The sequence below is a fragment of the Corvus kubaryi genome, unplaced genomic scaffold (genome assembly GCF_017639235.1).
Source record: "Corvus kubaryi isolate FWS band 111438036 unplaced genomic scaffold, C.kubaryi_AGA036_p1.0 37397, whole genome shotgun sequence".
Taxonomy (NCBI): Eukaryota; Metazoa; Chordata; class Aves; order Passeriformes; family Corvidae; genus Corvus; species Corvus kubaryi.
The window spans coordinates 10930118-10957192 of NW_024581136.1; the positions used below are offsets into that span (position 1 = coordinate 10930118).

The 27075-nt window shown below is 42.7% G+C and overlaps 1 protein-coding gene across 7 annotated transcripts in view; it reads right to left on the reverse strand.

Annotated features, from left to right (window-relative positions):
* Positions 1-218: 218 nt before the first annotated feature.
* LOC121671299 (LIM domain containing preferred translocation partner in lipoma) overlaps positions 219-27075 on the reverse strand; it is a 333806-nt gene continuing 306949 nt past the window's right edge. For all 7 annotated transcript variants that reach the window (XM_042042722.1, XM_042042721.1, XM_042042717.1 and 4 more), the window contains 3 exons: positions 19927-20105; positions 16779-16899; positions 219-15174 (listed from right to left, as the gene is read on the reverse strand). In XM_042042722.1, coding sequence (XP_041898656.1) covers positions 15046-15174; positions 16779-16899; positions 19927-20105 — 429 coding nt within the window. In that variant the 3' untranslated portion in view covers positions 219-15045. The remainder of the gene's footprint in view (positions 15175-16778; positions 16900-19926; positions 20106-27075) is intronic.

A 27075-nucleotide genomic window follows, 5' to 3' on the forward strand; every position in this document is an offset into this window, starting at 1 on the left:
TACAACAGGGGAAAACCTCTCTTGGGACACATTTCTGGCATCTTTTCCCAACAGTGAAACAGGCTCTTGAATTAGGTATGCTGAGGAGCCACATAGTGAAATTTTGAACCTAAAAGAGAAAAAGGTGGAGGATAGGAAGCATAATTGCAGGTGGAGGTTGGGAAACAGTAAATACCATTTGACTTGAAAAAATAATTTCACACGCTAGCAAACAAAAATGAAATTTGTAAGAAGTTTATTGGATTGGTAAAATGTAATAAAAAAGCATTTGTGATACTTCTTCTGCAAAGAAAAAAGGCATCTGGCGATTTTGCATATTTATTTTCCCTTACAAAACATTTGAAAAGCATAACTGATAAAAAGGATAACAACTGAAAGAGCAGAGCAAAGAGGAAAATACATCTCAATATAATTGGATAATGCATAATAAAAATACAGAAAACACATGCTTAAAACAGCTTTCATTCTCTTACTGTAAAAAGTCGTTTTACGTGTTGAATAAAAAATATATGCCGGTTGCTCTGAAAATTGCAGTTTAGAAGAGGTAACTAGCTGAGAACAAAATATATATATCTATATATATTTATAAATATAGAAACTGTGTATATGCTGCATCTGTCCTCAGAACAAATTGGAATAAATGATTTTCAATTCATGCACACAAGTTACCAGAGAAAAAACTTCATTTATTGCCTAGCAGATCGATCCTGTAAGGTGCTGATTGCATTTCCTGAGTGCCCTCAAAGCCCTATGGAAAAAGTCAGTGAGGGAGACAAGTGGCCTGATGGGTTCAGTGACAAGGGAGGCTACTCAGCAGCTCACAGGAGGTGCACTCAGCAATTCACAGGAATCAGGAAAATTCCAATGGCAGCAGGATTAGGCTCCTCACAGACTTGGGTAGTGCTTTTGCTCAGCAAGGAGTAAAACCCTGGTACCCCGAAGCTCTGACAGATAGGAGACCAGTCCTAAAAGCTCAAGTAATGTTACTTCATTAGGATCCAAGGGCACAGAGTGTGCAGCAGAAGCACTCCTCATACAGGGAATGCTTCCTTGTGCCCCCCCCTTGCCCAGATCCCTAGGCTAGTGATTCACATTTAAAAGGAAGATGCTTCCCATACCACTGAGAGCCTCTGTCTGCTGACACTGGACAAGGAGGAGTGTGACCAGTCACACTCCCTCCCAGCTGCAACAAAGGCAACACCACAAAACCTTTTCCATCTCAAGGGATAAACCAACTATGATGAAGCTGAAACACCACCTCAAACCACTGTGAATTACTGCACATCCAGTACAGATCATCCTTGGTGAATCCTCAAGCAGACAGGTCTGCAGCTGGCAGGGATAGGCCAAAGCATAGCAGCTATGTAGGACAAATACATTCCTGGGGGCACTTCCTCCTTGCAGTCTGAAAGAGGTGAATCATTCTCCCAGCCTTTAGGGGGTTCTCCATGGGGGATGTAACCAAGAGGAATCCTTCTGGAATGACCTATGTGTGGTTCAGACCCTCTTGTATCAGCCCACAGGTAAAGCCAGTGTGAGAGATTGGGCTCTGAAACACAACAAACCTCTGCTGTTTGTTCTGTGCTGGAAAGTGTCTTTACTAAAACAAAGAATTCATACTCGGGGTCTCTTATTTGACTAACTAGAGGGCAGGCACTGGAGGCTGCTCTCCAGTCTCTCTGACTGTCCAAAACACAAGCTGTGGGGTGGGAAAGTATAGGACCATTAAGAAAGTTGATGTCTCACCAAGGCAGATCCTTTCTAGCAAGACTATGAAAGTCCAGACATTACTTTGCTCTGCCCTATACCTCTACCAATACTCAGTTCTCATTCTCCACAGGGACAGCAGAGGAGGTCACAGTGGTGCAGTACGGAGCATAAAAACATCAAATCTTTCCCTTTACTGCATTTCCAATACACCTTGCATTTCCTGTCTGATCACAGCAGGGAAAAGTTTGCTAGAACATGACTTTGAGGATTGAAAATGAGAGCTTATCAGCCTTTTTAATACAATAGCACAAATCAAACTTTGGTTCACCTTCAGATTTTCTCTTCTAGGATTAGATAAAAAATGAGTGATGGAGATTTTATAAGAGACAATATTAAGGGAATAAATTCTTCACATATGAATGACTCTGGAGCTCTGATCAGGAAGAGATTTTTGAGGATATATACCCAAGTACCTCTGCTACAGAACAGTTGCCCACCAGACAACAGGGTGTGTAAAGCAAGACAAGCTGTACTGATGGGATAAGCCATTGCTTGGCTTATCCCCATGGAGAACAGAGGCTCAACATTAGCCTCTTGCTTCTTTTCTCCATCACCCTCCTAGTTCCCATCCCTGCTCAGCACTAGGACTGTTTCTGTGCTGCCCATAAAGGAGCACAGCAGGTCTCTGAAAAGGCACGGAGTGAAGAAAGTGGAATACACTTTTTGTGAAGGCAGCTCTGTCAATAGCCTACCTGTCACCCTGCTGGTTGTTCTGCTGAGATGCTTGTCAGGGGCTTAGCTACTTAGGCACATTAGAAATGCTACTTTTTAGGTGAATAAAACAGAGAACTAGATCAGACTTGGGGGACAAGGCACAAAATGTCCATTTGCCAAACCGAAATAGGTTTCCAGCCCACACAGAGCTGTCAGTAAAGCACTGGCAGATGCAAAAAAGCGCCCCAGTTCCGTATTTTCAATGGGTACCATCTCAACACAGTTGAAACGCAAACTACAACCTCCGGCTGTGCATTTCAGTGCAAACTGCTCTTATCTCATGCAGTCCTGAATGAAACATGAGCACAAAGGCAGCCTAATTGGAACAGGATCTTCTCCTCCCTCCCTGCAAATCCTCATCATTGCACACAATCCCATAGCTAATGGCAGAGGGAAAACAGCTGATTCTGGCAAAATACTCGCAACTAGGAAGGCAGGATCGAGCCCCAGGCTGGACACAGACTCACCATGGGGAGCGGCGCTGGCTGTGGAGAGGATGAGGTTGACCTTGCTCCCTTAGCAGGCCTTCCTCACTCCCATGCTGCAGCAGTGTGGAAAGCTGGAACTGGAGGAAATGTTTGCAGAGGAGATGCTGGGCTCTGGCTTAGTTTAGGGAACAGAGGGTGTCATTTTTCTCCTTGGCCACCACCAAGGAAGATTGTAAGAGCAACAAGAAACTACACTGAATGGCCATCTCCCTTTCATTTTGAAATCTAAGCATTTCCCCCAGTGAAGGTATTCCTCCCATGTTCCAATTTTGAAAACCTCTCTATATCAGAACGGGAAACTATGCTGATTGCATTTTCTGGTTCCAAATTCTAGGTAAGCTCTCCTAGAGAGAGCTTCTAACTGTCTTCATTCAGTGCCCAGACCAAAGTGGCTCCATACCCTATGGGGACCAGGGCAAGACTATGACTCAACAAATGAAAAATAATGATACCATGAAAAAGCACATGGTCCTGATTACCAAAAATGCTGAATAAGCAAAGCTACTACGGAACAAAATCAGCGGGAGACATAGGAACAGCCATTAAAATAAAAAATCAGAGCAATTCTGCCCTTTATTTTCTTGCCACGTTTATTATTTTCACCTCTCTCTTCTCACAGATGAAATGGGGCAGGCCAGTTCTTTTTCCTATTCAAGCTGGCTTTTCTCTCTGGGCTGTCACGCTGCTGGCACAGCCCTGCAGAGACAGGACTTCCCGCACTTCAGGGGAATGCTGAACTGGGGCTATTTTTTAAACATCAAACTATTCCTGTTCACTGTACACTCTGCTTCCAAAAATAAAACAAGCATCCGAGTCTTTAAACAAGCAGACAGACCCTTTAAAGTCTCACAACAATGTTTTAAACCTGGGGTAGGAGGGATGGGAACGGGAATACATTTTCCTACTAATTGGAAATAATGAAACCGATGTTTGCGGATATGAAATGCTGGGTAATAACAAATCAGAGGTCTGTTGCTGAGCCTGTTCTGCCAGCCAGCCTTTGTGAGAAAAAGACAGCAAGAAAGGGTTTTTATTTCACACTGATGAACTTAAAATGAAAGCAGTGGGAAGGAAAAGAAAAAATGAAGCATGGGAAGGAGAAGGGCAGACAGGTACAGGGCATGGAAACAATTTGCCTGGAGCAACCACAGAAGTAGGCAGAAAAATGGCAAAAATAATGTCTCCTTATTCCCTTAGCCCTGGTTCCTAAAACTAGTTTGGGAATGAACTGGGGGAAGGGGAGGAAGGAGCAGCAATTTGAACACAGCAGATGCTCCAGTTAAACCATATCTTCTCAAAGAGGAACCGAGGGTGGGGGCAGGGGAGATGGCTATTATTAATGTCCTTCCGTATATAGCAAAGCAGACATCCTGCATAATGGCAACACAATACATCAATAATAGCCCAAGAATAGCTTCCTACCGGTTTTTTCCCCCTGACAGTTAGAAACATAAAGAGAAAAATCAAGCTGCTGAGATAAATAGCTGAGTCTCCACCCCCACCTCAAATTGCCTTGGCATATTTTAAGAGATAAATGGTTCTATGAGAAATTTAAATAGCTTTCTCTTTTCTTTTTTGGCAGCTGCAGGAACTGGGTCAGGTGTAGAAATTATTAATTTAGAAGCCTGAAAAACTCATGTTTGAAACTAAGTTTTTTGGTTTTTTTTTTTTTTCCTTTAAAGCATCAACTTTCTTAGAAGCAGAGTTACAAAAAATTAAAAAATAATTGAGGGGTATTTTTTAAACAGAAGTCAGGTTAAAAATAATGAAATATCAGTGCAAGCTGTAGAAAAGGGACAATTTGTGTAACAGCTTAATGGACATTAAAAGTATCCGTAGTAGATTGTTAATGGGTTTTTTTGCAGAGTACAGTATTTGCCTAATGGCTTTCATTCCTCTTCATCAAACACAGCACTGGGAGTCTGCCTTGAGGAAAAAAGACCGGGGGGCACCATTCTGTAGCTTTACCCAAAGTTTAGTGCATGTTTCCAAAGAGACAAGAGATTACTGCCAAAGTGTCCAGCACCAAACACTCCCACAAGGAGCCCATTATTTACTTGCAGGTCCCAGAACTGACACCCCAGGGAGCTCATCTGCTTGAGGCTGTGCTTGCTGGTGCTCAGAGCTGGTCAACTTGGTACTGCACCACGTGTAAATCACTGCCTTCCCCCACCCATTCAAGTTACACTTGCTGTACACATTGATAGCAGGATTTGTAACACAGTTTCTCTGCATGATGCCAAAAGCCATCTTCCTCCTCATACCATATGGAGAAGGATCTCTCTGCAGCCATAAAACCTTGAATCTTACAGAGGAAAAATCCTGTAGGAACCACTCTGAGCAAAGAAATGCTGATGAACTCTCTCACAGGAGAGTACACTAGTTAAGACCTGTAAAAGGTTCAAATTTCCAGTCCTACAAAGAACTCTGAGGTGTTGAAAGATACCCAGCTGGCAGGCAGCCCACTTCCTCTGCTGCATGGCTGGTAAAATCCTCCTGTTCCTCGTGCTCTGTTCTGTGTCCCAAATGAGGCAGATACCTGAGAGGGAGGAGGACTCCCTCGTTTATACTCACTGCACCTCGCAGGGCTCACGGCTCGTGCCCTCCTTCCCTTAGTGACCAATCAAAAATTTAAAAAGGTGACAAACAACCAGACGTAAATAGAACTGTAGTGCCTAGAAAGTCAGAGCACAGATAGGATCAGAAGACAGACTGTAATTACAGGCCCTGCTACTTATTACATAGGCCAGTTGGGCTACATGAGCCCTTGGTGGAAACTTCCTGTGCAATTAATAAAGGAGAAACAGAATACTTTTGCAATCACTTTTCTAGCTTTCACTGTGGGGGTCCAATCCTGCCATCCTGGATTAGCTCTAATCATAGACAATCTTTCTCTGCATAAAATGAAGGCATCTGTTCTGTAAGACTAACAGAAAAAAAAAAAAAAAAAAAAAAAGAAGAAAAAAAAAAGACAAAACCCTCATTGCAAACCTACACCATGCAATCAAGAAGGAAACTGATCCTGATCCCCCCCCAGATCATAATCTGACAATGTTTTCAAGACATCTGGCAAAAAGAAGAAGAAAGAAGAATGCAATGAAATATTTAAAATCCTACTTCTGTCAAGAATACACGCGAGGAGAAAGGTGAGTTTGAAAGGGCTGCATTATTTGTAAGGTAAAACCTGAAAGCACCACCTTTTGCATAGAGGCATGAGGTGCCCTTGGCCCGAGCCAGAGCAGTCCTGAGAACAAATACCAGGCACTGATTCAACAGGGACTGGTGTGACAAAGTCAAGGTTGGGTGTGAGCGGGACCAAAGCACTGCCCTGCAACACCCTGGGATGTACCTTGGGACGTGCAGGGTAAGGCAGTGTGTTGATAATACAGCAAAATAGCTGCATCTTTGCAGCCCACAACTGATCCTCCTCATCTAAAGCTTGAATCAGATTTTCAAGAGCATGAGAAATGGAGCATCCCCAAGGGAGGATTTCTCCTAAAGGCACTTCTTTTACTGCTGAGATTTTCACCAAACAGACTTCCAAAGAAGGGGAGACTGTCCTGTGAGATCTGAGATGCACTGAATGACACCGCTTTGCTCCTGCACCCAGGATATTGCCCTTTCCAATCTCAAAATCTCAGTGGTGTCCAGCACCTTTGCAGAAAGATCTCATCTGGGCCTGACCACTGGACTGATCCCAACCTCATCATGAGAAGCAGGCGCAGAAAAGGGGTGGATGTCCCCAGATGTCATAAGGAGGGAGCCCCCAAGAAGATATTCAGGAGTTCCAATGTTCAGCTGAGCCTTTTTCTTGGTCACATCCACCTGCCTGCTGTACAGTCCCAGCAGAAATCATAACAGACTTCAGGCTGGTACTGGGCATACAAACAGGACTGAGATGGTCCTGAAAACGCTGAAACAAAAGACACTTCGGAACAAAACTGGCACAGCCACAATCCCCACAACGCTTGTGTAAGATAGAAAGAAAGAATCCCTAGAACGTATTTATCAAAAGCCATTTTATGCAGATTTTTCCTTCTGAATATTTAAAACATGGTGAATATTAAACTTCAGAGATTCTTAATATGTTCCAAAGCCCCACGGACCTTTGAAATGCTAGCTCATCAATATGCAACATCTAATCTTGTCAGGAAAAAAAAAAAAAGAGGGGAAAAAGAAAAGCTATTCATCCTCTACACACAGAGGTTACAGTGAGAATCCCACGGAAAATAAAAAACCAAGCAACTTCCAGCATCTTATGCAATAGGTTAAATTTACTCTGGTTGGGAAAGTTTCACTTTCTGCAAGAGAGAAAGTGCCTGTACGTGCATAGCTACTGGAAGCTTCTTCTGAAGTGTGAGGCTGAAACTTTGTAGCTGGATTACAGTAAGTAGTTTATTAAAAAAAACAAGGCTTGTGGCTTTGCATCCTGTTCCAGTCCAGTGTAGTCTCAGGATCCCCTCTCCAAAGGCCAGCAGACAGTGCGCCACCTAAAAATCCATTCTAGTCCAAAATGCTGTGGTTGAAATGGCTTTGCTTGTTTATAAAGTTTAGTGTTTCGTATCGCTTGCATCTGACCTTCAGCAGAAAGAAAAGCTCAGTTAAATTGTGCAAATATGTACCAAATGGGAGCAAGGGAAGGCAGCCAAAAATGCTGCATGAGCTTTTGCAGGGCTGCAGCCTTTTAGGAGCACCAGTTAGATGAACTGGATGAGAGGCCAAATTGATTTAGGCTCCAGGCAGGAGCTTAAAACACCATGACATCCAAATTCACAAAGAAAATGTTCTGTTACTGCAACCCCAAATTTCCTGCACATGAAAACACTGTTTTCTTTCATCTTTAGGAGATGCTCGTTCTGTAATCCGACATTTAAAAATGAACAAACAAACAGGAGTCAGCTGACAAAGGATTCTTGCTGGTGAATGGAAGTAGGTCACTCTGAGTATTTAGCCTTTACAGTCTGGCTTAATATTAGTGTTGTACACAGAGCAGTAACAAAACTGCACTGGAGACAGGGAAAGACTCTAATTTTGTCTTTTCTGTGAAAATTAGCATTAACGTTCTGCATTAATGTGCAATGCCTCCCTAGCACCCGGTATCTGGTTAATTAAAAGAAAAACCACAACCACAAAGCAAACCACACACTAAATTAAACAACAACAAAAAACCCGTACTGGTCAGTCTGCATTTAAAGACATCTCAGTATGAGTAATTGGGGAGAGAGGAATTTTCCTGAAGGAACATAAAAGAAAATGAAAACTCTACATACAAGACCAAATAAAATCTTCTGTCTCTAACAAATGCAAATTCTGGCTGCCCTTTTACACAAACATATTAAAGGGATAAAACTGGAGGAAAAAAAAATAGAAGAGGAAAAGCTAATAAAATCATTTTTTGAGAAAAAATATTTAAAAAACAAACTATCCTTCAAACGTATTTCTTCATGGTAAATCCCTGCAATCATGTGGTTCTAAATTACATGGTTAAATATGACTGAAAAAGTAAGGCACAATTTCATAATCATTTTAAAAGCAATAATTATAACAATTTTCTTTGATATCCATATGGCAGGCCACTGATACTAAGGATGCACAAAACTACTTGATTAAAGATCTGGACAAGTTTTTCCAACTACTAGCTAAGACTCACAATACCTCGGTGAAGTAAGTAAGAAACCATCTTCACTTCAAAGATGAGTGCACGTTGAGGACATGGAAAAAGCGGGTAAGAAAGAGGCTGTGGGCAAGGGGAGGCAGAGGCAGGAAGGCAGAGACATCCCAAGTGTGATGTTTCTGGGGAGGGACTCTAACCCCTGGAAATATAAAGGTAATGCCATCACCTGGGGCTTCTGTTTCCTTCCTCATTTTCTAAAATATTCAGGTAGGATGAGAATACTGGACGAATAGCAAAATTTAAAAAAAAGAAAAAAAAAAGTTTTAACTGGATGCTCTTGCTACCTGTGACAAACCCTGTGCTTCCACATGTTACATGAAGCCAAAGAGACCAGCGACACGAAGTCAGGAATAAAGGTCAGTGGGGTATAAGTAGCAGTAGTCAATATTGCCTGTATTTCTACTCAGTTATAGCCCCATAAACACCTGACGTGTGCATGTGTATGCCAGACTGCTCTGCAAGGGTGGAAATTAGTTTTTTTCAGACCACAGCAGAAAATTTCCAGGTTGAAGTGAGAGCTGTTCCTCAATGACCACCAGAAAACCTACTGAGGTTATATTTTTTCTCTTAGATTTTTAGATGCTGGAAGAATGTTACAGTTTCACAGGTGTAAAGTCTGTTCTCTCTCAGGCTCCAAATTCAAAGGCTTGCAAATTCAAACTTGAAATGCTGAGGAAGACAGGCAATATTTCTAGAAATGTTTAAGGAAAAATGCCATTCCCAAGCCCTGAAAGGAGATGAAGTTCAATCAGTATCTCTGGATCTTCATGGCAGTTGCCATAATGTGCTTACATTCTTCAGTAATTTCAGGGGAAAAAAAACAAACAGAAAAAGACCCCAAGGTAAAAACAAAGAAGAAAATTGCTATTGCCACAGAAAAAGACACTGGCAGTCCCTATAGCCAGCCACTCCATGGCTTTAAGACAGGTAAGAAAATGAATCCAACAGAAGTAACACTGTTATTTTAAGAGTCACGTTACTTGGATTGTTCTAACAAAGGAAACAGTGACTTCAAAATTAGCAAAACTAGTTAAAAATAGGGAATAAAACATCTTGTGAAAAGTTTCAAAGCTTTTTTTTAATTTCACCAGGTCCAATATTGAAACATTTCCCAAAAACATATGCTTGGTTTTAAGTAGAATTTTTATCCAAAGAAGTTTTCAAAATTGTCACAGAAACTTTAATCTACCAGCAGAAGAAACCCAAGAACTACAAAAAACCATGAAAGAAGACATGGGTCTTTGAGAAATAGAAATATTTGTTAACAATTCTGAAATTTATTTAGATAAAAATTCAGTACGATTTTAATCATAACAGCAAAAAAATCCTCCAAAAAATGTAGTGGGTAACATTGCAAAAAGAGAGAATTTCTCATTAAAAAAATAGCCCTTCTGATATAATGTAATTTAGTATAAAAATTGCAACTAGCTCTAACTGGAAACAGTGTTCTCACAGCTCTCTTAGTCTGTATTTTACTAACCTTTAGGTTATGGAGCAGTTCCTGCCCTCCTTCCACAACAAACCCTCAGTTACCATCACTGTGTTTTCTCATGGGAATTTCACCACAGGGGGATTGTTCAGCACCCCCTCTCCAATAGCTTGCAGTACTGAACCTGTACGAGGTGTTGTCCACCCAGGCTGCTGAACAAGCAGCAAATCAACTCTGTGACCCAACTGGAGGGACCAGACACCAACAGACACCAGTCAGCAACTCAAACCCTTTCTGAGCCACTCAGCACAAGCACCAGGTGCCTAACATTTATCCTTGACACAGGATTTCTCTCACGAACCTTCTCTTGGGTCCTGTTATTCCTTGCCTTCCAGACTTTCTCAAAACCAAAAGGAACCAGCATTTGTCAAACTTAAGTCAGGCTTGAACTAACCACAGCCAGGCAGTGGCCGTCACAGCTCCAAAGAGATCTCAGACAGACTTGTTGCATATTCTCTCTAACAACCACCACTCTTTTAAGACGTTTTCTCTCATTCTTCTCAGGCACATTTTGCTGATAGGCAGAAAGGCAACTTAAAGCTTGTGTTTTGTGAAAGCCTCACTCCTGCTATCAAGGACGGACACTATTATGTAGAGTGATACCAAACACTTTGGTACTCCCACACCTCTATGATTAAGTCATTACCCAAGTGTTTTGCAGCCATGATAAAAATCTACAAATTAAAATATTAAAAAAACCCCAAACCCAAAATTAAAGGTGCATTATCAGGCTAAAGAATTAGTGTGGCTTTCTGTTTTTAAAAGCAATGTTCAATGAATAAAATAAGTGACAATAAAACCATCACATTCACAAAATACTAGTGTTAGCCTTGGGGATATGCTTAAGGATTGGGCTGTAACCAAGGCAACCCAATCTTCTGGATAAAGTTTAAGTAGACACTTTTAAAGCCATTGCTCAAAGAAACAGTAAATCTGGCTGTAGGGCTACTTGTGACATATGGAAGGTGCCACAGCCACCAACCACAAAGCACTCATCTTGTAACAATTCAGCCTCCTGTCATCCATTTGATCAGCCACTGGTGTTCTCCTGCAGTTGGCAGAAGGGTGACACAGAAGCCATTTCATGTGTTCTGGGTAATTTGATAGAAATTCAGCTGTGCCCACATCCTACCCAGATCGAACCTGTATGATCAAGGGATAAAGAACCAGTCTGGTATGAATGGCTTATGTCACACCATGCAATGGCTTTAAGTCTGCGCTTAAACAAACCCCAGGGACTTAAATATTTTGTTAAATTAGAACCTGATCCAGGGCCCTGTCTGGCCACACAAATCATGGGATCAGGTCCTACTTGCCAACAAATGCTAGACAAAGACAAAGCAGCAGAAGCAGAAACTGCAGACTTGAACAAAAATGTTTGTGCGATCTTCCAATTCTTTCTGAAAAGAACAGTTTGGACATTACCACAGCCACAGATAATGTGAATTTTTGTCATGGCTAAGAAGTCCAACTTAAGAAAAGCAACGTCTCTTTGGCAAAAAGACTCCTTCTTTGGAACAGATAAACATGATATATTATAAATATGTGATAAATATTGTGATGAAGCCATATCCCAGTGGTTCTTAATTGCAGTGCAATTGCGATAAATCCCACCAGCACTTCCTAATTAAATCCGGAAGCATCAGAGGGGAGATTTTCATATCTATGTGGGTGATGAGAGCCTCTGTGACGTATATACAGTATCTTTCAAATATATTTATAGCAGTTTTGGAAAACAAAACCACACAGAATAAAGAAGAGGGTTTTGGACACTCATTCCTTCCAACAGGCAGATGGCTTTGGGGTTTAGGGGTGAAAAAAACCCCATCAAAGTACCTTTGCACAAATGTGTCAGGTCTAGAAACCAGCCACAGCACCTCAAACATCAACACTGTTCAATCTTTGTCAATCAAATTTCATCCATGAAGTATTTAATGCTTGAAAAGTTTGGCTCTCACCTCTCTGCATGCCAGCCTCACTCACCACAGTGCTCTCAGAGAGGATTCAGAGCTAGATCTCCTGGCTGGCCGTATGCATTGAAATGGGCTGGAATCCCAGGCCGACATACCAGCAAATTTTTCTGGAAAGAGAAAATAGAGCTCCAGAAATCAATAGCTTGGGCTAGTCTGTGACTAGTTTAATTCCCATAATGGCCCTGGGAAACTGCAAAGAAGCTGTCTCATGCAGAGGGCAGAAGACAAGGAGCCATATGACTTGCTCCAGTCGAGCCTGTGGCAAGGCTGTAAAAGGCCCAAAGGCTCTGAACTGTGAGTCTAGGCCACATTCTGCTGGAAGGCACAGCAGCTTGTTTCCATCAATTACCCCAGTGTTATTCAAGAGAGTCTCATCAGCCACTTGATGTAACACTCACAAGAGTAAGGAAGATCAGAGCTATGCTTTCTGCCTGAAGAATGGCTCATTCTGCACCCAAATGCATCACATTATCGCTTGTGCTTGTATCCCAGCACTGACCTCCCCTGTTTTTGTAGGGCTAGTTCAAACTAGATTTGCCCAGTATTTATGAGGTTTTTTGGACTGCTGGTGGTGCAGACTGTGTGTTAAGAAGCGAGCTCAGAAGGACCTTACATGCCACGGTTCAGGGAGCGGGAGTCCAGGTGGAACCTGGTGGGAGCCAGGGTGCCAAAAAATCTGTTTACGTCTAAGGCAGTAAAATTCTTGCAGGCCAGGGTAGAAATCCAGTATAAAAAGTCAAACTGCTTTACCTATGGTGGTAAAGGAAATCTTTTGCTCAATGATGCCACCCTTCTACAAAGAAGGATTCATTTCAAGCTGTGTATTTTGGGAAACTTCCCTGACACTGGTGAAGCTTGCCAACATATAAACCATGTAAGGAATGGAGGTTTCAGACTGGTATTTCTGCATTTGAATTTACCACATACAGCTGAAGCTACTGAATATCACAGTGCTCTTCCAGAAAGGTTTGTGCTAAACTGAAAGGATGCACCATTTGTAGGAGCTGCAGTATCACATCACAATTTTTCCTTTGTTTCCTATCAGTTCAGCTCATCTAACTTTTCTTTTCAGCATTAGTGAATATAATTATTCTCTATAACAGAAGCCTGATACAAAGAGGAAAGCACCACATTCTCATTGTTTTTCAGTGGGATGCATGAAAAAATTTGTATAACTTACTCTTGAAAAGTGCCAGTTTGTCACTTACATGGTCAATCAGCCTGCAACTGTTTCAATTCTGCTTCTTAATTTAAGTGCAAAGAAAGGTATTTTCCTTGATTACATCTGCAAATAAGATATTAATGTCAATTCAGTGATATGAAAATTACTCCCTCACTATGTAATTTGCACCTTAGTTATTATGGGTTTCATGAACAAGACTATTATAGCTGCTCAGAATGCCATGGATTTCTAATTTTTTGATTTGTTTTTAATTAACCAAACTAAAAAAAAAAACAAAAAAAAACCCCAAACCCACGATCATGTGAAAAAAAGGATTATCTGTGCCCAGGTTTTATTTACCTTGGCATATGTATTAATTCTGGACTAAGGATGAAAATGCTGCTGCTGGCCCAGCACTCTACTACCATGAATTTCACCAGAGACAAGGTGTAAATGTCTGGGATGAAAATAGAAGAGAAAAAAATTGCCTGCTTTCTGGAATGCCATAGTGAAGGGCTTAATACCTCCTTTAGTTTTCTTAGGATAAAACTGACCATGCATTTAGGAGGATCTTTTTAGCTGTTGTTGAAACAAGATCTGATTTTTTTGATTGAAAACTACAGATCACATGTGTGAACATCAGAGAAATGTGTATCATCCCAAAGCATGATACAATCCCTGTTTACTGTTGAAGGAAAATCCTCCCATTGCAATAACAGCAGATGGAACAAGACTTTATTGCTTGAATGTCTACCCAGAGACCAGCACTGCCAATGGTCCCACCAGAATGGGCTGTACGAGAGAGAGTGGTGTAAGATTTTTTTGAGCATCGCTTTGCACTGCAGCTCTATGTAGTCATTTTTACCTTTTTTTAACCACTGGGATTTCAGAAATGTGTTTCCAGGCCCACACCCCTTAAAGATCTTCTCAATGAACATGACTGGCTTATGCCTCTGGTAAATCAAAAGCACGTTGTGTGTGTGTAGTGTGTGTGTAGTGTACAGTGTGTGCAAGCTCACATCTTTCTGTGATTGCTCATACATTGTGAATTGGAAGCATCACTACTGAATAAATTTATGCAATAGCTAAGTAGACTTTCATGAGTAAAAGAAAAAACCCTATTGAACTGGAAGGGAATGGAAACAAGAAAGGGCCTAAGAAATAACCAATCTGTGTCCCAAGGATACAAGGTCACACCTACACTCAGGTGCAGTACAGTTGCAGTTCCACTGTTTGTGTTAATGCTGGGTCTGCTCTCACACCTTCTAGGGCAGTGGAGCTACTTCTGCTGCTGACACAGATCCGACTAAAGTCAAAGGGAAGCTTCCCATGATTTCAATGAGAGCTGGTCAGGTTCTCAAAATAACAGGAGAAATAACTAGCTCAGCCATCTTTCACTCTCTACCTTCATGTACTTCTTAAGAAACAGGAATCAAACATAGATGCATAGTTAGGACCATGTTCAGACCTCCTACAGGCAGATAACTTAGGTGCTGTGACCCTTAACTCCATCAGCTGCAGACACAGCAACTGCTCTAACTCACTCACTGCCCTCTTGAACAGCTGTGTCTAAATTAGGTGCCTGTCATGGGCAGTCTGAACATGGCCTCTCAAACTGCCCTCTTGTTCCAAAGCCTTCCAGTTTTACTTTTTTTTTTCTTCTTTTTTTTTCTTTTTTTCAATAACAGAGATTCAGACCCTAGGCTGGAAAGAAATCATGCAAAGCTTGTGCAATGTCCCCCAGTGGGCATCCTGGGGAGGGTCACAGTTGATACTCAGAGATCAGTGCTGGCCTTGGCAGTCAGAGCCTGGATCCGAGCAGAGTTGCAGGTCTTGCAAAGGATGTGCCCGTCCAGAGGGTAACAGCCCTGATTGTCCCCTTCAGACAGGAGGCCACCACAGTCCTAGGAAATAAGTGAACAGGAAGAGCAAAGTAAATAAGAAAGAGCAAGATTAAGCAAAGAATCTATTAGTCAGAGAAACTCTCTCCTCACTCTCCACCTTGTAACAAGATCCAGCCTGAGTCAGCGCAAAACATGAAGCAGAGGTACGTGATGTCTTTTACGATTAAGCCATTTTCTGATAAGAGACAATGCTGCAGAGAGGATGGGTTCCCAAGGTCTCTGCTGAATTTAATCCAATTGAAAATAAAAGGAGATTATTCCCTTCACATTTCTGAGGAAGCAAAGGTCTTTAGCATTGGAGAAACATCAAACTGAAGCACATATTTATTAATTCAAAAAAGGATAAAAAAGAAGCATCATTGGGAAAAAGTTTAGTACCAATATATGACTATAGGTAATCTCCTTTGGGAGAGTTAATGCCACAAAGTTACAGCCTCCATTCCAGGGGTGGCAGCTAAGCAAAGTCCCTGCCTGTCTCCCCTCACCAGAACTGTCACCTGTGTTTGTACTACAATTGGCCAAAAAGGTTGTGGCTAAAAGGAGGATGTCAGACAGGCACATGGAAACCCCACTCTACAAGGCCCCCAAAACTGCTCCAGAGATCTCAGCCCCTAAACTTACACTTGGCCAAGTATAGCTGCTAGGAAACTTGGGAATCATCCCACACTGTGTGATCAAGCAATCGCTTGGCCCAGGACTGCTGATGGACCCATGTGTGTGAAAGCCTGGGTATCTCAGCAGCCAGCATGGGGACATGCTGTATGATGAATTAGGGTCTACAAAATGTCATGTAGGAATGCCCCAGCATCTTAAAAAATAATGGTCATAAGTAATGGGCTGATATGTACCCTGAAAGCCAAGGTCAGATTGAGAATTGAACCAGATGCCTCAAGTTTCAGCCTAGACCTTTAAACCTCAGTCCATCCTTCTTCCAATTAAGGTTATTAAAACCTGCAACTGCAATAAGAAATATATTTGGTCTCATTTTCTTACCCTGCCATCTGGCTGATGTATTATCCAACAGTAGCAATGAAGAATTCTTGAAGGTTCCCTAACACAGCTGCTCCCACATGCTAATTGCTTTAAGGTAATTTTTATTCTCTGTCTTCAGATTCTTTCCATCAAAATTACATGAAGTGTGTAATGAAACTGAACAGGAAAAGTAGCACAAAAAGCATTGCACAAAGCAAGAATGATCATGTTTATGTGTCCATTAAAATTCGTCAACCCAGAGCCATATGCTGAGTTTCCTGTACAATCATGCTCAAATCCTAACATGCATTAGCTTTCATTTTAAGAACATAAAGATGAGCTACGTTTGTGTCCAGGCTATAATTTATGAAGTTCTCAAGTATTAAGCCCTAATTGCCTGAGTCACATTCTTTTGCTCTCCTAATGAACCTTTTATAAACAAGGGACCTGATTTTCCTCTCATTTGCACTGATATAAACGAGGAAAAATTCCTTGCTTGCTGAAGTCAGTGAAGTAATTTGATTGTAGAGCCAGTGTTACAATAGTGTATTCCTGTCATGTGAGCAACATGAGGTGGTGATGAAGTTAAGCCAACCTTTGCTTTCTGTCCCTGCCGTGAGTGGAATACCAACCTCGCACCGGTAGCACTGGACATGGAAGTCACGATCCAGGGCAACAATGCGTACGGTCTCCTCTTGTCCTGGGGCCGGCATGATGGGCTCCTTACACACAGAACACCTCGGGGCAAATTTCCTGAGGAAGGAAGAGACAGTCCCAGTCATCCTCAAACCTGGAGCAAAAGGTTTTGTTAACTGGACCAGCCAGCCAGAAATGTGTACATTTGTACCAACACACACACCTATGTGCACACACAACACAGGCTGGAGTTCTGCACAGCTCCCTCCTTGGAAAAAGAACAGGCAGGAGCACTTTAGTCTTACAAGGCAATTTCAGGCTTGTAGGATATTAAAGAGCATTTATTAGGAGAGGACTTAGAGAATTTCTGACAGGCAGCAAAACAACTAAAGCGCCTGTTGAATGACCATCAATTGTGGCACCTACACACTGCCACAACCCTCAGCCTCTAAGAAAATCCATGCAAGTCCCAAGGTTAGAAAGATGACCAGGATCTGCTTCAAGAGCATCTCTTGAAAACAAAAATCAAACTATTAAAATCTGGAGGCTGGAACAAATACTTTAAAAGTCTGAAAAGAAATGGTAAAAAGAATTGCCTTGCACTAACACTAGTTTGTTGAGGTTTATGCCATCCACTTTAAACTTCCAAGCCATCTTACCCACATATGCACACAGAAGCACATTTCTGGCTATGCTCACTCTCAGACAAGAAGCATCAGGGCAATTCTGACTTGCTGCATTTTCTAGCTACAACCAACTCAGTTATCCACCAACAGGGTGTTGTCCAGGCTTAAAAGGGAACAGGTCTGGGTGCAGAGACCCCAGTGCTCTCTCTTCCAGTCAGCCTGAGTTCCAAATGTATAGTGACAATAACTCACTGCATGAAATGACTGACTTGAATCAGGGTCAGCTCAGGGATCAAGCGAAGCACAGGCTTCTTTCTTCCCCCTTCTATTGCCCACCATATGCCGTTCTGGATAATTCACCCATGTTCTGTATTACCTCTGGTTTTGCTCCCCCCAGGTCCCATGAGAAGTGGCCATCTCTGCTACTAGGTTTGGGAACACTTAGCCTGTGGTGAATCATTATTTGCTGTTTTGGTTCAAAACCTGGTACCAGTTTCCTGGCTGCAAATTCTGCCAGCAGAAAAGGAAACTTACACCCACAGAATCTGCTGCCATGTAATGAGAGCCAGGGTCAGGGGCTGTGGAGTGACAGAGAGCAAAGCTTATGGCAAACATCAGAACACAAGGAGATCAAAGGCCCTTCTCTTCTGAAATGCCTAGTAAGGATTGACTCTGCCACCCAGCCTGTCACATGAACCACCTCAGAATTAACTATCTTAGAAAAGAAAAGAAAATCTATCTGTACTAGGAATAAAGAAAAATATTAATTTCACTGGCAGTAGATGAAAGATGCCTGCAAAGCTGTGATCTAATGAAAGAATGAATTAAACAGTGGCTATAACGAGCGCTCTGAAAAATAACTTAAATGGATCATGATATGACCGGAGCTGTGATCGCAATTAATTATGTGCTGCTTCATGCAGGCCCTTCCTTGTGCCATTTAGCTCAAATGTGGTACTTAAAAAATACTTCAACATTTCTTTGTCCAGGCTACTGTGAGTAATTCATTACAAGACAAATATTATCTCCCAGGATCCTGAGATCATTCCTGCAGATTTCAGGGGATGTGGATCTGCTACTGTGGGGCCTGAGCTCAGGGGGTAGCATCAGCGACAGTTTTGTTATCAAGAGGATGTAGATGTAGAACACTCAACCTCCAGATCAGGAGGACATGTCATCCCTAATCAATTCAAATCGATTAATCGGCTGGCCAAAGTACTGCAAAATGTGTGGTTGGTCAAAGACATTCCGAGTGTCACACTGGGTCTCATGCTATTTCCATTATCTTCCCCTCAATCCTTCACTCAACAATTTTTTTGTCCTTCCTTGGATTGACAGCCTCCCACTTCACACTCTCAGAGCCCCAAGGTCCGTTTGCAGTCACTGCCAAAAGACTTCAATGTGGGACATCAGCTCTCTTTCTCCTGAAAGCATGTGAGCCCTTGGCCTGTGGGGCTTTGAGAAGGGGCACTCTCCACATTGTTAAGGGGGTGTTGAGGGAAACCCTTCAGGTGCCTGAGTGGTGCATAAAACTCCTGTTGGGCCTGTGCTCAGGACCGCATTGTACCTTACACACAACTGGTGGCACAGAAAGGCAAGGCAATACAGCAGCTGCCAATTAACCCAGCCTAGCTGAGCTACAGGGAACATCCTCCTGCTGGATTCTCACATGCCAGTTAATTGTGGCTGCTTCCCTTTCTGTCAAGTCAGCCAGCTTCTTTGAGCTTTCAGACCCACACACTGATGTCATGAGGCTCTAATTAAGTCTACCCCCTTAGAAATTAAGAGGTAAATGGTTGAGATGTAAACTCCCATTTGTCAGTATTGATTTCATCTTTTAATTGAGGGGTGTAATGTATCTGTCTTTTCCATACAGGGCAAACATTTGTGCTCTGATTATATCTACCTGTCTTCTCCAGATTAGTTGTGATGATGGGGGTGGTAGCGTGTCAGTGACAGGAATTACTTGCAACTGTACCTTTCAACTTACTTTAAATAGCAGTTTCACTATAAATTATTACCAGGCCTGTATTTTTAGCAGCTTTAAAAAGCTAATTAGCAACTAGAAACAAAAGGAGCTGTGAGCAGCCTGTGGCCACTGAGATCCCTCTAGCAGGTAAGTAAACACCTGCAGAGTGCAGGAGGACAGGACCTTTCTTAATTGCTCAGTGGAAGAAGCAGGGAGGCGATGTGAAAGTGCAGGTAGAGGCAGTGAGGAGAAACGAGCACATGCTAAGTGCAGTGAAAGGCAAGGGTAAGGCAGAGCACTTAAAACAGAGGTTATCCCTCAATTCAGCTCTAAGCAAAACAGAGATCAAGCAGAATCATCCTCTAAACAATTAACCTTGTATGCCATGGTATGCTTGCTTGGAGCAAAGCTCTCCCTACTATTTAAGAGCCTTGGGAGGAAGTGGCATAGGGTTCAGAACTTCCTGAAAGCTCAGTCGGAAAAAGGAGAATTTTTAGGGGGAAAAGACAAAGACAACAAGCAAAGCACTGACAGCAGCTTAGGCCTTACTTATGGAAATCCTCGATGCAGTGGATGTTGCCACCAGCATCCACAGTGAAGGGAATCCCATCCAGGCTGCGATGGCACATCACACAGGTGAAGCAGTGGGGATGGTAGGCCTTCCCAGTGGCTCGGAGGATCCTTTCCATGATGGGCTTTGCGCAGACACTGCATTGCTCCAGTGTATTCTGCAAAGAAAACACAACAGATGTGAGTGCCATCTCAGCAGGACAGTTACAAAGGTCAGCTGGGTTGGAGGCTGCTGCTGGTCTGCTTGGAAGCTTTAGGTACCTTCTTTTCACTTCTTCTAGATAAAGTGCAGTACAGTCAACAGTTATCAAAGAGTATGATAACAGCACAGGGCCTGGGTCAAGCCTTTAGAACAGTGTGAGAACACAAACCAGAGCCTTGTCTCAGCAGCTCTGACAAATGATCAGAGATGGCTCATCGGGTGGGTTATCTGAAACACAGCAGCTTCTGTAGCCAGGAGCACGTGAAGGAGTTGTGCAGTCAACACTCCTGGGATTTTGCCTCTGGACTGCCCAGTCTGAGCAAGCTTCTGCAGTGCAGGTCATTAGAGACAAGTTCCACAGAGGGCAGTGCTAAACTGAAGAGCAAATCCCTGGGGCTACACAGAGACCCCCTAATTATTTTGCCAATGCAGATCCCATAAAAGTATCTTTATCTGCCTTGTATGAAAATCTTGATCTCCCTCTCTCCCCACAGAGAATAATGCTAAGTCTAGGGAGAGAACAAAGCAGTGGATGCAAGGAAAGCATCCGCAAGGACAGGAGTTCAGGATGACTTAAATGGTTTGTTTATCTCTGGCCCACGATGTTTGAGATAATGACTGTGAAATGCCACCTCTAAGGCCATGATCCTTGCTGCACAGGTTTTACATACGAGCCTGCTCCTAAAGTGCTGGAGCCAAAAAAATTCCCACTTTTCAAGTGGGGTCCATTGAATGAGTCGTCTCATTTCAACCCTCACTTACCCTTGCAGTTAATTATAGAAATGCCAAGATAATTTTGTTTCAGATGGTTGTCTGTGAGCCACACCAGCCCTTCTGACACCAACTGGGTAACTTACCATTTCAAAGCAAGCACTTTAAAAGACACAAGGCATGAATGGAGGCTGAAAATCACATAGATGCAAACAGTAAATCTGTGGCAATGATTTGGGTAATTTCACTGGACTTTAGAAAAGCAAACTTCACCTACTATTCTCGCTCAATGAACCTGAAGTTATCAAGTAATATTATCAACAAGCGTTTGCATCTTGGGTGAGGTAGAAAAATCTATCATAAAACTATTGATTATAATTTAGATAGACAGAAATAAGGAGGTGGGGAAAAAAAGGGAAAAATCTAACAGAACAGAAATATAGAAAGCTGCTGAAAGGCAGATCTTGTTGACAAACACAAGAAGGCTAAAGTTCTGCTTCCACAGGCAACAAAATTCCCAGGGAGAGTAGTGCTTTGACTGACTCCATTGTTACTGCTTCTTTGAGCCAGTATTCTCAGGGGCAAGATCCAGTCCTTACATGTGCAGCCAAAATGTATTGTAAGGAGATGAATCACCCAGGAACTCAGAAGGTTCTACACTCACACATTTGCTCTTAGACATTATCTCTGGGCTGCATGTCACTGGTAAGCTACAAGCATAGAAATACATGAGCTCCTATTAGAAGATCAGAAGGATTGTTTTTGGAAAGGTCGATATGAAAAGTCCTGAATTTCAACCCGTATGAGAACTGCCTCGTGCATTTGTAAGAAGAGTACAGCCAGACTAGCATTGAATTCAGGCTGCATTTTGCTTTATACCTTGTAATAATGGGCAGGAAAGAATGACTGCTGGCCTTTCTGTCTGGTTGCTGTCACCATCATCATCATTATAATGGTGGCTGGTATGCCAGAAAAAGCAAGGTCAATAATTTTCTCCATGGAGAAATAACCTGGCAGATTTACCACTTCACTTTGCATAAGCAGATCACATCATCTCAACCCGCATCCATGCAGTTCTCTGCGTTTTTCTGCCAAGGAAGGAAGGCAGGATACCTGCGGATACTGATGGAAGATTGTGCCATTCGTAAGGCATTTGCCATGAAACTTTCTGAACACACGCAGGTACAGAGCATTTGCCTCACCAAGTCATTGCTTGCTTCATTTCCAACAGTTGCCAACAACAGAGACCAAAGTATGAGAACAGGGTAAGCAAAACAGCAATTCCTTGGGATTTGCTTCCAGCCTCCACTGATTACTGGTTTAGGGACTTCCTGAGTCAGAGCTTGGCTTCCCCATACTTTGCCTCAACTGGATGCTTTCTCCCATGAACTTTCCCGATTGATTTTTGAATTCTGATAAACACTGGTCCCCCACAACATGACTGGGAATTCCGTGGTGGGGACTGATCTGTTCAGCAGTTCCCCATGTCTGCTACTGTCAGTTCTGTGACCGGAGCAGGCACCTGCAGCAGCACTGAACAGCATGGCCTGGAACTGCTCTCACCCTGCTGGATCATACCTTCTGAAAACACACATCTTCTGCTCCCAAATCTCAGCTCAGTCACAGTTTGACATTCTCACAGCTAAGGAAGACAAGCATTATAAAATAACCAACTCCTGATTAAGCCTTCTATACGACCTGAAAATCAGACCTGAGAAATTTATTCTTTTCATCCTTCCATGTCTGTACCAGTAAGGAAAAACAAAGTCATTAGTTTCAGACTCCAGTTCACTCCCTGCCTGGGAGTGTATTTGCTTAAGCCTCTCTTCTTGCTAGAACCCTGGCTCAGACCCTTCTCTTCAAGGTGTTACCAGATGATGCCAAAGGGAAAGCTTCCCTGATTCACCCCCATTTGACATCAGGTTGCTGTAAGGCAGGATTTGGCCTGTGAAGCTACCAGGGTTTTCTTTGATTCTCTAATCAGGTTATCCCACATGCCTAAGTGCTGCCCCAGCAGTTAACAACCTGCACAAAGGTATTTCTGCACGTTATGGGAACAGCATCCCTGCAGGATTGTAAGTTTGGCTTCTTGATTTTGCTCTCTTTCACAGTTAAGCTAACTGTCCTAGCACCTCCTGGAGCTTTTAGACCTTCAAAAAGCCAAACAAAATGAAGAAAAATGCCTAACAGCTCTATTTTCATTCTTTTCTCCCCAGCTGTTGTTGCAAACTCTCTCTGTAATCAACAGGTAAAGATGAATGCATCTGATGAGCTACACTGAGAGCTAAGGCAAGGCACAAAGAAGAAAGATGAGAAACAGCTAGGAAACATCAGACCTAGGGGTTGTGGTCACATTCATGTTATAAGACTATGGACCACAAATCTAGTGTGGGCTGAGGGTAAAGTTTACCATTCTTTTCCCGTATTTTTGGCCAAGAGGCAGGGAGTGCCCTTGTGTCTCCAAATCCGACTAATTTTTTGGGGGAGTTTGAAAAGCATAGGGAAGGAACCATCCATTTCTAAATGGAAGGTTGGCACAATGTTAAAGGCTGAGTCTGGGTCCATGTCTCTTGAGGGCAGAACTGTTTATCCATGGCAAAGAAAAAGAATCTCACATGGGGAGAATAATGCACCCCAAATACCAACAAGAAAAATAACCCCAAGCAAATATACACTAAAACACAAAGAACTGAAATGACTAGGACATCATGCATCATCCTGCAAGTTAAAACTAAGACACTTAAACATGTATAGCTCAATCAGTAGCAAAGTGGGAACAAGTTGCTTGGGAACAAGCATCTAGCAAGTGGTGGTGTGAGTTGTTTGACTGCCCTAGAGCAATACTTGTCCCTTCAGAAACCACAGAAAGCCAAAGGGAGTTGCTCTGCAGATGTTAGGTTTAAACATGGGACACAAAGTAAAAACTCTGACTGCTGGGAAAGACTTCTGGGTTGCAAGAGCCATGGAAGACTGGAGCTGGGGAGTGTTTGAGTCCTTTCCCGAAAACTTCACGTCCCAGACAGCAAGGTGGCAGAGGGCTTTGGGGAGCAGAGGTGCAGTGACAGCCTGTGGGCTGCAGCTCATCCCACTGCCCTAATGCTGCAGATTATAGCCTCTCCTAACCAAACTTCAGGGGACAGCAGTAACTCACAATATCATGCCAGCACAAGGACTCTCCCACAATGACCCAGCCATGAGTGCAGAAGAAAAGCCACACAGATTAGTCATTGCTTCTTCTGCATTGGCAATTCATCCCAAGCTCTAATGAACATAAATAATGTCTCCTGCACTCTGAACAGCAGACCGAGGAGAGCTCACGCACAGGGACACGAGCGTGGTACTGCTTATTTTGCTGGGAGAGGGGAGGAAGTTGCTGGAATAAATTACATTGGCGACTCATGCACAGGGACACGAACTCACTTTCTGTGAGCACTGCAGAAGAAACATTTTTCAAAGTGACTGAGCAGAGGAGATGATTTTAAGCTGCACGAATGAAATGTGACTGTTGTGCTAAAAACAGGCACATGGTCAAATACTATAGTTGAACTGTAACTTAGTAAAGTGTGGTAAGTGACTTGCTTTAAATCTTGTGACTCCGTCCTTCATTTCCTCAGACAGTGAGGAGAGCAGAGCAGCAGACATTTTCCCCTTTGTGGGATATTTTTTGAGGCTTGAAAATGTTTCCATACTTAAGCAAAGACAGAACACTTTAGTCTCAAGAAGTCTGGTGAATTTATAAACCTCAAATTAGATCAGGTCAATTGAAAAACTGCACTTCAAAATAATTGCAAATGTTTTCATTTAGGTTTTGGGTCTGAAAATATATAGTTGCATTATAAATTAAATATAAAACAGACAGTGGTAAAGGGGTTCAGTGTCAAGATGTAATTTCAACACTTTCAAACACTTTTTTGGCATTATTTCTAGAAAAGGAAAATCCAAGACCTGATTTCCACCCAAGGCTTCCCAGCTGCTATCTCCACAGATGGGTTAAATCTTGGCAAACATAACATTTAAGTCACTAACACCCAGCATGAAATTTCTTCCTGCATGTCTGAGGAGAGAAACTTGGGCACTTCTCACTTCACCTGACCAGCTGGACACATTATTAGCAGACACATTATTAACACTCCCCTTCTTGCTGTTCTGAGGGGTACTTTCAGCAAGGGAGAGCACTGCAGAAGCACCTTGGCTGGTGCTCTAACCTTCAGACCATGCTGCCATAGCCACATCAGTGTGTTGGGGCAAGAGATGTGACCCCTGACAGCCCAAAGTGTCAAACCCCCTAATTCAGACACAGTGGGGAGCAGTGAGGCTGTTCTTTAGATGGCATAGCTTGATCTGCTGGGAGATAGAAAGGAAGACACTGGAATAAATTACACTGGCAACCCTGCAACGTTACCAGCATGCTGGTAATGGATCTGAGCTGTGCTCACAGCTACCACTTGCACAGCGCAGACTCAGGCCCTGGAGGTTACTGTATTCAGTGGCTTTCAAATCGTTCTTCCATTCGGCTCAGTTTTTAGTGGCTTTCCCAGCACAGTAGCAATACCACGGCTGGCATGCTTTTCCTCTGCTGGAATTTGCTTTTCTTGTCAGGAAAACTCAATTCAGCTTTGTAGCTTTGGACTCAGAGCAGCTGGAGGTGAATCTGGCAGAAAGTCCTCTCGGCATACAGGATGAAGGAGTCCCTTCCCCTCACCCTGTAACTATTAGAGAAAGGCTAGATGTATATTCATGGCTTCTGTGAGTAGCAAAGATAACAGTGGCACGCAACTGAGTCCGTAAATGTGCAACAACAGAAAGGCCACGATGAAAATGGAACAATGCTTGGGAAATGCTTCTCAAATGATATACAGATGTCAAAATATGCTCTACAGTGAGAGAAGGAAGGAGCTCCAGTTTTCTTATCAAATGAAGGCTGAGGGATGGCTTTGCCATTGTCTGAGCACACCAAAGGGTGGAGAGGAAACACAGAGAAGGCTGCTGGGTCTGGCAGGCACACAAGCTGGCCATACTGCCTGCAGAAAGAATTATATTTTTAATGCTGTAATTAATGTTTGGAGCAGCACAGGCAGGGACTGGGTGATTTCTCTGGTGCACAGTGGCAGTTTAGACAAGGCCTGCATCCCTTTCTAGCACCACTGAGCTGAGAGTGATGAAGGAATATCAGGGTTAAACAATCTGCTCTGCATTATGCTCAGTGTCCAACCACAGCCACATTGATTCCTTCCAGCTAAAAATCCACAAGAAGCCCCGTGTTGGAAATTACTTAACTACTTTCTGGCACTTAAAGCTACTCATCTTCTGTCCATTCCTTGCTCTGACAACAGACATCTTTGTCCCTTTAAAACAGCAGTGCCTATGAATGTAAGAAATGATGGAATTGTCCTCTAAACTGGTAGGCTGGAAGATGAAATGCCTGGACTTCTGGCTTTTAAACCAAGTAGCTGCCATAGGCAAAGCATTCCCATGCTCTGGGCCTCAGTTGGCCTATAAATAAAATGGCTGTAGAATTACATATTCCAGTGAGAAACTGGATATTGTTAGGTTTGATCACAAGTTTTTCACTACTTGTGAAGTAGTCTGGGTGCCTAAATGGTTACTAAATGGAAACAATGTATTATTAACAGAAAAAATTAAATTATTTTTATATGTAGTGACTTGCACACATCTCAAAAGTCAATTTCAGGTGGTACAGTACCAGAGAACAGAACCTGAGCTGTTACTCAGAATACTCCAATGTGGCTACAGCCATTTGCAAGAGTAAAGTAGTTTAATACCAGGGAAATGCTTCTAACTTACAGTTGACTTTAAAATAGCACAGAGAAGAAAAAAGTCTATGCATATGAAATTTTTTCAGCAACAATAATTATAGCAGCATGGAATACTACAGTAAGGCAAACAGCTGAAAGCATCCTTAGCAATTGCTATGTAAAAGGGCATTGTTAAATATCTTTGTAATCAGCTCCGGTTCCTTCAGTAATTTTCTAGTGAAGCTGCATTTCCAAACCTCCTCCCATCTTGTCTATTGCCACCAGGGAAGGGGAGCTGCATGCTCCCCAGAGAATTGAAGCAGCACATTGTTCATGTTGGTGAGCAGAGCTCACTCTTGCTGTTAGCACTGCCACCATGCCACACCCCAGGTATGACCACCGGGTACAACCATGTGAAATCAGTCACTCCACACCAGGACTGCAGCTGGCCCAGAAAAC